The sequence below is a fragment of the Accipiter gentilis genome, chromosome 12 (genome assembly GCF_929443795.1).
Source record: "Accipiter gentilis chromosome 12, bAccGen1.1, whole genome shotgun sequence".
Taxonomy (NCBI): Eukaryota; Metazoa; Chordata; class Aves; order Accipitriformes; family Accipitridae; genus Astur; species Astur gentilis.
The window spans coordinates 21,066,474-21,079,550 of record NC_064891.1 but is presented as its reverse complement, the minus strand read 5'-3'; the positions used below and the strand labels follow the sequence as shown (position 1 = coordinate 21,079,550).

Below are 13,077 nucleotides of genomic sequence, written 5' to 3'. Positions count from 1 at the left end.
GGGAAGCTTCTTTCCTCACCAAGCCTGAAAGTATGTTGTAAAGTTGTATGTGATGACATGGATTTGGAGTAAGGCTAAGCAACAGCTGAATTTTCTTTACGTGTTGGAGAAAAGGACTGTCTCTTCAGTGTTGTAAAGTAATACTGCACACTGAGGATCAAAACCACATAATGCTTCACTTGACGACTGGTATGGCAGTGTATAAATGCTTATGTCAGAGGAAGCAATGTATGCTGTTATAATAAAAACAGATGTGGCAGACTGAAAACTTTGAATTGGCACTTTTGTTTCTTTTCATCTTCTTGTGGTATTGCTGACATATTTTTGTACATTTATTTTATTTCTGAAGGATGGACTAAGTTAGGAACCAGCAGAACATATTTTATTTATCCAATCTGAAAGAAATTTTTACAGGCTCTAGATGTTTGCTATGAGCTTATAGTATAAAGAAACTCATAGTTAAAGGAAAAAGGGAAGTCTGTGTACCATTTGCTATTCCTCTAATTCTTCAGCTGGTACTTAAACTTGTAACCACTCTATCCTCAGGATAGTGAGAAATCTTTGAAAGAAATTACAGCAAGTTTACTTCTTTATTAGATACTTGATCTGACAACATTGGGGAAAAATGAAGGGGGAAATGGTATTTAGCTGTTTCCAGAAGATATAAACCCTTTTGTGGTATTCTAAAATAGCAACAATACGAAAATAAATTACAGCCTTGGAATAACAGTATCAAAATCCATTTTGATATGAATATATTTTGGAGTGTAGTAATATATAACAAGTTTTTGTAAGACTTCAAACATGTTGGGGTTTTTTTGTGTTTTTTTTTTTTCTTTCCTTATTTCTCTCACCAGAGAACTGAAGTCACCTTCCGGTCAGAGCATAAATATCATTAATAGGCAGTGCCTGAGCAGAATAGTTTTGGACAAAGGTAAAGAGGGTAATTGAGAATCTAGAGCAACAGCAAGCTCTCTGCTTTGCTCTCATTAGACTACTGCAGCATCTCAGAAAAACAGAGTTCTCTGTGCTGGTAGAGGCACAGCGTGCTCAGTAAAGAAAAGCAGTCTTTTTTGGAAGTAGTAAATTTTTACAACTGAAGTATAGCACTACATGAAAAAGATACACAGACATGCTTACATTCTCAGATATAGTTTCAAAAATTAAAGGAGTTTAAAAATATTGATCAAGAGCAGTTTGTTTCATAACTTAAGGAGCCAGCTGTTCTGAGCAAAGGTAGAAATTAATTTCCGTGACGTCATTGCTGTTGTGTAGCTTAAGTCTAGAGCACAGAGGTGGGAGAAGTCACTTATACACAATTGTAAATAAAGCTGGAGGAGCATGAGCATTAGCAGTGAATGTGCTGGAACAGATCGTCTAACATTAGCAATGGATTAATGCACTACCAAAATGTAAATTGCACTGAATGGATGGTTAACACATGTAACCGTGCATTCACTTCTGCAGTGGAAATATGCCTGTGAGCTGTACGCTGATCCAGTCAGCCCCTTTCCTGAGACTCTTGCATCTATCATACTTAAACTCTATAAATAACTGGGGTTGTCCAGGCTGAAGAGCAAAGCTGCAATATGAAATAGGCCTGTTCTAACATGTCTTAAGAAATGAAACCCATGCTCAGGAAATGGCTATTATTGCTGCTGGTAATGGCAATGCAAAGTTACAGTCTAAGCCTTTTGCATTTATTTTACCTTCTTGGAGAAAGAAGGATGCAGTTTGAAAGTGCTCTGCTTAATGCTCTAGTCCAGCATGAGACTTTCAGTAAAACACAGAAGACACAAACCCTAAAATTTCTTTAGTACTGCAAAAACCCAGGGTGGGCAGAACTTATTCTGAAATAGATCACTTCTGATTTTCACAGTGGTAATTCTAACCAGATTTATCACTTCATATGCAAATAGGATGATGAGTGCAGCTGGAATCTCAACTCCTTGGTATGATCATTTATCCCTAGCCTTGATCAGCATACACCATTCTCCCCCAGCAGCACTCATTGTATCTTACTTCAATGAATCCTAAATAGTTGTGGTGTTTTAGCTGCAAATTAAGTGGGCAATGATTGGTGTTTTTCTGGACAACATATTGATATGTTACTTACTAATTAGTACTGCTAATATTGGTGGTGTTTGTAGGTTTTTTTTCCCAAACCTTTATTTGTAGAGATGTCATAAACATATCTTTCTTTATGCTTAATCTGATAATACTTCCCTGTCATCTCTTTCTCCTTGGACTGTTGGTAGAAGTTTTCTTCCCTCTGTTAATTACAGGCATCCCCTGAAGGATAGTAACTGCTTTGTGTATGTGCATTTCCTTGAGATATAACTAGGGTACTTTAGCAACCAGCTGTACATTCCAGAGAACAGATATGTATTTTATTTTTATACAAGCCTCTCATCTCCAGAGACAGGAACAGTGATCTTGGACCTTTTTTTAGGTAAAAATGAGTGGATCTTTACTTATTTGTGTATGTGGTCCAAAAGTAGTCTTCTATTCTGTATTCTTTTCATTGCAGAGTTTACCCAAGTCTGAGCATCTCTCTTAGTTACTAATGTTAATGAGTGTCCCTCCTAATACGTACCTGTTCCATGACTATGTAACTGCGCCCTTGTTTTGTGATAACGTGGATATTATAATTCCTATGGCTGCATCCTGTGATATTTAGTGTTGTACAGTGAATTTTACTGCGAGTCTGCATTGCAAATTGTTGTGGGAGTAACTTCTCTGTTCTTTTGGTCCCTAGGTAGAGGTGTTCTTTACACACCAGCAAACTGAAGCATTCCTGCTGACACATGAATGGGACAACTAATTAGTAGTATTTATGATAAACCAATGAATAATATTTATTATGGAGCACTAGCTGGATGGGTGCTCATTAACACCATTCTGTGCTAATACCAATCCCCAAACATTTGTCTCATTTGCTTTCAGACATGTTGTGCCACGCAGAGAATACATCGCTGTCCTGTTGTCATTCCTCTCTCAGTTGCATTTATGCTTCTGATTCAAAAGTATGGCCAAAGCTTTCCTGTACGTTATGAAGTTGGATTATTCCTAAGCCTTTATGTGTGCCTGACTGAAGGTATTCTTTTCAGCAAGCTTGGTTAGTGCTGTGTGTTCAGCAGAGGCAGAAGCAGCGGTGATGTGTACTTTCTTCTCTTACGCCTCCCCACCCTCCTCAACACTCCCCCAGGGTGGAGGAAAGAAAACTGTGTACTGTTTAGTGCTCTGCATGTAGCACAGCTCTGAATGTAGTGTTCTCTTATTTAATCTGTCCTTTTGCCCACTAAGGAATAGCTGCACCTCAGTTAATTAGTCTATCAAGACAGACTGTACATTATTATTTATAAACTAAGTTGCTTTGGGATAATAATGCTGCTGCAATGCCAATGAAATGAAAAAAAATTTTGAACATTATGTTCACATATGTGTGTGAGACACACAGGCTTCTGCCATGCCCCTTGTCTTCAGATACTACTAATTCTCTGTTCTGTTTTGACAGCATACAAAATATTGTGCCCTGGAGACAACAGGGCTATGCTGGTTAATTCCTGTCCCTTGCCAGCCCCTTGGAATCTGTTTTGGTTTGGAAAATGGGAGGGAATGAGGCTGTGGGAAATGTCATTTCTGTCACTGGTTAGAGAAAAAGCTACCTCGCAAATTGCCATGTAGGTTAATACATGCATTGTGTGAATTCCTAGTCTGGGAAGACTTTCACCAATGTGCTGTAATTTCCCCCACTAACAAAAATAAACATTATTAATTTCAATGCCATTTCCCAATTATTGGGCTAGTCCTTGGCTTCCTTCCTAAACAACTCTGTGAACTCTGAGCTGGGAATGTCTTTCAGTCCCTCTGCCCCTGTCGTTTGTTCCAGCTACTGGATCTTTTTCAGTTCTGGGACATGCTGCATTCTCTCTATTTCTCTGCCAGATTAATTTCTTCTGGCTCCAGTGGGCTTAGTGCTTGGAGCAGTGCTGAACACCTGGTCAGAATTGTTACAGTTTCTGGGAAGGTAGATGATGAATTTCCAGGCTATATATCTGCCTTGATTTTTGTTTTATTTGTTTTCTCCCTTGTTATTGTTATATAGTCATTGAATTTTTTTGGTCTTTCTCTCTGTGCTCTGTTCTTCCGTTCAGGTAACACTTTTAGAAAATTCTCCCTGATCCCATGAATTGGTCACTGAAACCATGAAGCAAGATTCTACTGTGTTTACAGCATAGCCCAGTTTTGAGGAAACAGTAACCAGTCTTTCTCTTCTCTTGTCTTTACCTGTGCACACATGCACACAGAAGGATGAAGGGCACAGCCAGCATGTTAGTGCAGCGTAGAGAACAGTGAATTATTGAATGTGGCAGGACTTAAGAATCAAACATCTATTCATGCTGTTTGCATTTAGAGCACACATGGGGTGTGTGCATCGTAGTGGTACTGGAATGTACAGGACAATGTACGGGCATGACTGATAGAAATGGAGCACTTGTTTACTGTGATTCATGTAAGAAAAATATTATAGTTTGAATAGTAGAACAACAACAGTAGAGGAAATGAAACAACAATATTCTCTTTGCTTTTATTCTTTAGAAAAGAAGTATTGAAGGATAACATTGATTAAATGTTATCTGTTTTAAGGCATTTTAAATAGTAAGACAGGTTTAAATGTAGACCACAGAACTTTGTAAAATACATAAGTATTTGTAAATGTATTCTAGAGTAGTTCTTTTTCCTTGCAGCCTTTCATCTTGCTCTACACATAGTGATAACTTTGCTGTCTTTCTTTCCTTCTTTTTCTTTGCTTAGTATGTAGAGGAGTTGTTTCTTCCTGCCATCTTAACTTTTTTCTTTGTTGATATAAAAACATAAATTATTCCTAATGCAGTTCTTCCTTAAACATTCATTGCACACTGATAGGCTTAGCAGAGATGGGATCACCAGGGGAATGGATGACTCAGGCTTTTACACACTGAGTCAACAGTCACAATGAGTAGATTCATATACTTTTGGCATATAAGTATAAGCTGTCACTTCATTTCACTGAGTTTTGTTGATGAGTTTTTCCAGAATTAATTCAAGCATAGTGAAGTATTGAAAAGTAATGCGACCTATGTATATGGTCTGCTTGGGCGTAGGTTATGATGGAAAGTGCATTGATGTTGTCACCTGCTTTCACTGTGTTACATTTGCAGTTAAGAAAACAGCCATAATATGCCTTTCATGTTTGTATTTTCATCAGTTTCTTTTTGAGTAGTCTGTCAATAATGCCCAACAGATGTGTTTAAATATATAACATATAGCTGGTATTTCACTTTCACAGCCATGTAATGTTTCACTTTGTCCAAAGAGTGTTGAGAAGACCTAAGATTTTCAGAGATACTGCTAGTACAGTAGTTCAAAGGACAATAATGCAGTGTGGGGCTGTGGAACTTGCCAGGCTGTGAACAGGGTATAACAAACTTCTGTTCTTCGGCATCAGCTTAAAAGTAGCCCTTATGTTTTGTTAAGCATTTCAGTTGGGCTGTTTTTAAGGGAAGTGATGCACTGTGGCTCAAACTGACAAATTCTGTGTCCCACCAAATCTTCAGTTCTCTGCCAGTGACAACCTTATTGACTGTCCTTTCTGACTGAAAGTGTAGCTGTGAACAGCAGTAGCCCAATGCCATAATACAGACAAATAACTCTGTCATCAAAGTACATGCAGGTTCCATTGTATTTCATGTATCCTTCTGCATTGGGATCTCCCAAAGAGTTCTGATACTTTATGCTGATCCTCCCCATTGGAGATATGCAGATGATTTATCTTCATGTCAACTCTAGCCAATGAAATTCAAGATCATGTTGCTAAACTGCCTTTTTACAGGAAAATGAGCTAATAACTGGATTGCCCTACTATCACAGAAATTAATTGTCTCCTATGCTCAGATATCATCAAGGTGGTGGCCACTTAGTGCAGATCTTCTTCCTATTGTTAAAGATTTATCAATAGGATAAAAGCCTGTGCTCTTGGCTGCTAAAAGAATTAGTCCCATCTAATTAATGTATTTGAGATATCCCACAAGTAAATCAAACCATTATTTATGGGGGATTTACCTCCATTCATCACGCACTAGTACTTTTTACAAAAGTTCAGCTGTAGGGTTCCTGCCAGAGTCACTGGTGGGGTTTTGGGGGGCTTTAGTTTTGTTTTTCCTAAGTTTCTGTCCCTTTCTGTTTTTCCCTTCTGGTATATTTTGCTCATCTTTGGAGGTCCATTGAATTGTGTGCTGGCTAGCCTTCCTTTGTGGTGGGTGTGAAAAACTTGACTATATCTGTCAGTATTCCAACTCCCTGTAGTGAACATGAGCCCCCTTGCCATTCCTCTGAAACTGTGCTTTACTGTGCTGTATGCTAAAAACATGATAGAGTGGAACATTTAAGGATTGGGTGGTGGCATAAGATGAGGGTTTGTGGGGGGAAATGTCTGTATCTGGAAATTTCAATGATCTGATACTGCATCTGTGGTCAGCGTTAGAGAGGATATAGTTCAAATAGGTAGGTGTCTGCCCAATATTTTGTGCTTTACTAACTGCTTTTCAGTAAATCTACTCATATAATTCTTCAGGTCATATCAAGTAGTGCTAACATTTAGAGTTGTTTCAATAACGCGGTGAGCCTTAGTAGCAAGGAATTGCTGGCTTGCTATTTGAGTCTGGCGCTGTTATATCAGTTGTTACATAAAGACTTCATCATGCACAAACTTTGTTCTTACCCCACTTGTACCACCAAATTATGATAGAGTGAGTTTGAGACTGTCTACCAAGAGATTTCATTGGCAATTCGGGCTAACGCAAAAACTTCAAAATATTCTGTGAAGGTTAGGTTTAATTGTTTCCTTGTTCCCTTTTAACTGTTACGGAAGAGTGGTAAAAAAGCTTCAGCCAGTTTTCCTTTTATTTCCTCAAGCAGCAGGTCCAAGCCCAAAGAAAAAGAAGTATAAACCAAGCTGAGTTTGCCTTTTGTATGTAGCAGAGCTTTCCTTGCCTTGGCTTCTCATCAGACCAGGTTTGCTTGCTGTGAGGATAATCTGACTCGCCTTTTAAAATGTTAAAGGTCAGCTGCACTTGAGGAAGCTCCCAGTTGGCAGTGACTGCTAGAAAATGTCCTCAGCTCTTTCTTGACAATTAGCCTCTCCAAAACCGTAGGCTTTTCTTTTCTTCCCTCAGGCTTCCAAGATCCCAGTGCAGTTTGATGCACTGCGGAAAAGGCTGGGTAGATCCTATCACAGTATTCACTGTTGCATATTCCTTATTGAAGAACGTAAGGTGGATGGGATTTGCATTTGAGCCAATGCATGCCCCATTAGTCTACATCCCTTCTGCAGAGCAGCTAATGGTGCATTGTTTCTTTCCTCCTCCTTTTCTTTTTTCTTTGGTGCTTTCATCCTTTTGGTTAGAAGGCATGAGGTGTGTGATTCTAAAGAGTGAATTCAGTCACCTGCATGACTCTGAGCCCAGGATAAAAATGAATTATTAAACAAGAACTGAATTTCTCTATATTTATTTGGTTGAATGAGTTTTAATAATGATGTCATATAGCCAGAATACAATTATTCTTCTCATTTATATGCCAGTCACTGACAAAAGAATTGGTTATTTTGCTGTCTGCTTTTAGGTTTGTAGATTTTTACTCGAATATTAATTCTACTAAAAAAGTTCATAATGTAGTATCAGACTATATAAACTAACCAAATCACTGATAGCATTTAACTGGCTTAGAATGTGTTTAAAATGGTCATGTACTGTGAAAATTGTCAGACAAGAGATGATCAAATTAGGCTGCTACGAGAGATTTCCTGGCAAATTAAATGAGTGCTTATGTAAAATTACCTACCATTGCAGTGTGTGTGCGCATATGCGCACGCACATTCATATACTGGAGCTGATGAGCCTCTGGCAGGGAGGTTTGCAGAAGCTGCAAGTATTTTTAGTGGAAACGAAATCTCAGTTCAGTTCTGCAGCATGTGACTTCCTATTTCTGTAAGTTACTTCCAAGGGACTTCCTGTGTTAAATCGACTTGTCTCTAAAGATTTAATCTGGAGCCGGAGTGTAGTCTGCTTTGTCCTGTGCCTGTGACAGCCTCTTCCCAGAGTTTTCTTTTGAGTATTTTATTTTTATTTTGTACTGTCTCCAGCATGCAAGGATCTAGTGGCTGCTACCCGTGATCGGAAGCTGAATACATTTATACAAGTCTCGGTGGTGCATCCAGCAGAGCACATTTTGACGAGGTATTCAAGCACTGAAATCGTGGAGGTGAGAGTCTCTTATTCAATTAACATGTTGACTAATGAATTGCTCATTTCTGCCTTAGCAAGTGAATGAGAAATAAAACAAGTTAGTGCATAGTCTTAGGTGAGACGAGCACACTCTTGCAGTTAGTAAAGCATACCTTAGAGTGTTCTGTAGTTCTTGGCATTTAACCAGGATAAACAGTCAGAAATGAACTTGGCTTTTCATGAAAGCTCTGTTGTTCCAAGTAGAGGCATAGAGAATACTCTGGTTCTCCAAACGTAGGTCTAGGATGAAACAGGGAATAGTTGCTCTCCTGAAAGGACAAGGCAATGCAAAGTAAAACTAAATTAAGAGTACAGTGAGTTTATAAAGTATTTCTAAATTACAGAAGAACATAGGTGTATTATATGGTCTGTTATCCTATCTGTTTCTTGTTCTATTTTTTCCACTGGAAACCTGATGCTTTTGCAATTTGAAAAATATTAGCCTATTTCTATAATTAGGGAAAAGAGTGTGTGTATGAAACATCTGTGACTTTATATGAAATAATTAGTAACTTGCATCACATATTACAGCAAAAGTTGTCTGAGGCTGCTTTGCTAGTCTTTGCCTTGCCCTGTAAGCATCAATGTCAGAAACAGCAAAAATAGTTCACAGAGAAAATTAAGTGTGAGCAGGCAGTGTAGGTGTAACTTTCTTAACTTACGGAGAGACTCATTAAGAAACAGGGAAGTCTTATTGTAAACACACACATGATTTTGCCAAAAACTTGCTTTAACTGTTAAATACAATGAAAATATTTCATGAGCTCTTTGTGTGATCAGTGTCAACCAACTACTAATCAAATTGTTATGGTTTCAGCCATCAACCATTCTGAAACTGCTTAATTCAAATACCTCATATCTGATCAGGTTGTTTCATTGCAGACTATCTGGAATGATGTTGTGCAGAACATGGAAAATATATATATATATATATATGTATTTCCTTTTTCTTAGAAGTTGATGCATTTCCTAACACAATGTCCCAGATCTGAATAAATCTCTGAATTTGTTGTGTCAAGGCTCTCAGCTTCATAGTCAAGCTTTGGGGGAGGGGGAGGCAGGGGCACAGAAAAGTTATTTTCTTCAAGAGAAATTGCATTTATTATGCAAAATCCTTTATTTAATAGAAAATTTAAGGGTACTAGCCTGGTAATCTTTGGAAATTAAGTATAATTAACATTAGAAATTACAAACAACCTTTTCTATGATTCATTTAATTGTTTGTATATCTGAAGCCATGATATAGTTACTTCTGTGTACAGCTTTTAGATATAATCATAATGTTACAAAGCACAGGAATGTTATCTTACCCCACTAATGCCTCAAGAGGGGTATTGGAATCCCCTCCCCACAAATCAGTATCCCTAATGTAATACAGGGAGTCTCTATAGCATTTCTATAGACATTTTATTGTAACCTAATGAAGATCTCTTTTGTGTGTGTGTGTTATATCTTTAGTTCATTTAAATTAATATGAAATTGCAGTACTTTCAGAAAGTATCGTGGGATAAAGAAAGGGATTATTTATTACAGGTTGTATTCCAGATACTGGTACCTGGTGGCTGAGCTGTTTAAAAGCATGTTGCTAGGCTCTGTTTCAGAAGAACTTAGTATCTTTTCCAGTTAAAAAACTTTCCAGAGAGTTTTTTTGAAATTTTCCTGACAAAGTTTTAAAGTTGTCCAGTTTTCTTACTGATTAGTTAATACTTAGCTGTTCACGTATCTCTGCTGTAGAAAGCTAACTCTTTTTAAAGAGTCCACAGTTTCTGTACATCTATAATGGCATACTACACGTTGCACAGCTGTTACCTTACTGAATGTTTACTCATGTTACATAGGGTACAAGAGATCCACTGTTTTTGACTGGTGTGACATTCCCACCGGAATACCCCATCTATGAGGAGACTAAAATAAAACTAACAGTCTATGATGTCAAAGATAAATCTCAAGACACGGTAAGCGCTTTGCTTCATTTCTTGCATAAATCTTACCGAGGATTAAGTTTCTTGACGTGTTCTTCTTTGGCTCTCTTTAGCAAGTTTGCAAACTGGGGAAACAGGTTTATGTAGAATCAGTTTTGCTCTTCTCTTATACCTAAAATGTACTTTATTTTTTGTTGTTATATTAGAGTAGAGAGAAAGAGAACCATGCACTTAAGATGGACCCTTTGCTGTTGTTTAATTAGTTACATGAATCAGCACAGGTATTCCTGGCAAATTAAAGATTACTCTTGTGTGCTTTTTTGATAGCAGAGAACATACGGAATAGACTGAGATAACATCGCTGTGAATAATTTTTCAGAAATACATTTCTGATAATATTTTATTTATAAGCCCAAACCAGGATGATAATAGAGCCTGTAACCTGATGTTTGAGAGAGATAATTACAATTTATTTTAAACTCTTGCGTGGTGATACATACAGGTCTCCTGTGGCTGCTACTATTATCGATTTGTAAGGGTCCAAGATCTTCTGTGTCACTGGTAAAAGTGAATCATTTTGGGTTCTAATGTTGTACGCTTTTGGTTACACTGTCAGCTTTTTACGCTGAGAAACAGTTACTCACTTGAGATGATGTATGGAGGTCAGTGGGACTGTTTGAGTGATTTAACTGCCAAATATAGATGGTGAGTGCCATTTTATGTGCTCCAGGTGATCTAAGACAGCCTTACAGAGCTAGAAGATATCATAGGACCTATGGGAGATCTGTGTTTTTCTTCTGTGGCAGCTGGAGTCCAGCTGAGAGTTTTCTCTTGGGCATCAAAAATGGCCCTTCACACCTGTATTTAATTAGCTGAATTGCTCTTTACATATCTGTAGTTGGCCCCTGGTATGCTTAAAGACCGTGCAAGCTCATGTCATGACTGTATATGTGTTCATTATCCCTAAGAAGGAAATTAAAGGTATACCTTACAACTTGAAAATGTCTTTGAACTGCTTACATGAGTAAAGTTATATGTTTAGAAGACTTCTGATTTTTTTTTTTTTTTTCCCCAGGTAGAAAATAGTTGATATGTTTGGTTAAATTTTGGACCTGTGTGAGCAAACAGGTTGGATCTGTCTCCTCACTGTGCCCTTTAACAGGAATGTATTTTAGACATAGAATCTGGATTCCTTTCAGTTTGTAGACTAAGGTATTTTTTTCTGTTTAAGAATAACTGGGAAAGAAGCATGTACGCACATTTTTAAAATGTGTATGTTTTAATTTTTGGTTATGGTTTAGACTACAGAGACTTAACATGGGATCTGCTGTTTATTCAATAGACTTGCCACCCATGCACAGATACAGGAATTGTATGAAAGGAGTTTGACTTTGTCCTTTCCCTTCCAGTTTCTCTTGTGACTGACAGATGATGGAAAAAAAAATAGCCTATCTGTAAGTGAAAAAAGTGGACTTGATTCATAGAGCTGTCCCTGTACTAGCACTCTTCTAGTTGCAGACCTCTGTACTGCCTCTTATACAGGACAAGATCTAGCCTAGAGAATTAATGTAACTTGATAAGTTTTTGCAAAATTGTAAGAACTTTTTATAACTGTCCTTACAATTGTAGTACAGGACTAGAGTGTCTCCTAGAGAATCCCATTAAGGTAGCTGATAAGTCACAAGAGAATACCTTTCTCTTTTGTCATACCACTTGTGTAGTTCCTATGTAAAACATTCTAGATCTGTAGTTTATAGTACCTTTTTGTAGGGGAAAATGTTAATCCCATCTCTGGTTTACATATATTTAGTCTTTTGTAATACTCAGCTGTTTTAAAACTGGATGTAGGTAAGAAAAAATTAAATAAGCTGTAAGATTTAAATCAAGGTAGGCTGCAGCATGTGTGAATCACCCCGGGCCACCAAGGTTGCGACTTCATTTGTGGCAGTATTTGGACTTCTGTTTATATCCTAGAGTATCAGCAACGATAGAACAAATGGCTTGACTTTCTTTCCTCTAATTGGAAGCCATCACACTTTTCTCTTAATTCAGGTGACTTCTTTGAGTCTGGAGGTGTATATAGATTCATAAAAGTCAGGTTTAAATGAGCTATAGCTTGATACCCTTACCAGCATAGCTGCAGTGGCACAGACTTCAATGCTTGCTTCATTACCTGAGAAGTGGTATGTGTCCCTTTGGCACTAAGCCTGTTCCAAGTGCTGCGGCTTCACAGTTCTGATTATCCAGGCTACAACAAAGCTGGCTTTCTTTTTCCTCAAAAACTGCGGCAACAGGTAGCCCTACCATTCTTCCAAGCAGACAGGTAATCCACTTGGGGGTGGAGGGGAATCCAAGGCTGTTAGGTATGCTCTGCTCTTCTAGGCTGTGCTTCCAGGCCACTCACCAGCTCATACAAGTGAGCTTTTGTGGCAGAATAAGCCCTGGACCTGACTGCAAAATATTTCGCAGAAATTGGGCAAAAAGCTACAGTAATAAGAATTCCTACACTATCAGGGCTATAGTACTCCTAGTTACTTCAGTTAACCAATTCAGAGTAGCTAATATCTCGTCACAAATGTATACTTATTCTTTTCTCATTTCTCTTGTAATTAAAATGAAACTAAAGGAAGTGAATTTTGTGCATTAATTAAACTCAGCATGATTTTACTGCTACAAATAGAAGACTGTAGAGAAGGTGGGGAAAGGGCAGTGGGTACGTCACAGGGTAAAGCATTTTCTTGTTTTTTGCCTAAACCTGCCTCTGTTGATACAAGATAATTAGGTCTCATTTTCAAATCCAATGGATTTTTACTGTAATACAAAAGTAA

General features: G+C 37.9%; 1 protein-coding gene across 6 annotated transcripts in view; it reads left to right on the top strand.

Annotated features, from left to right (window-relative positions):
* INPP4B (inositol polyphosphate-4-phosphatase type II B) overlaps positions 1-13,077 on the top strand; it is a 345,020-nt gene that overhangs the window by 150,922 nt on the left and 181,021 nt on the right. For all 6 annotated transcript variants that reach the window (XM_049814712.1, XM_049814711.1, XM_049814713.1 and 3 more), the window contains 2 exons: positions 8,186-8,304; positions 10,166-10,282. In XM_049814712.1, coding sequence (XP_049670669.1) covers positions 8,186-8,304; positions 10,166-10,282 — 236 coding nt within the window. The remainder of the gene's footprint in view (positions 1-8,185; positions 8,305-10,165; positions 10,283-13,077) is intronic.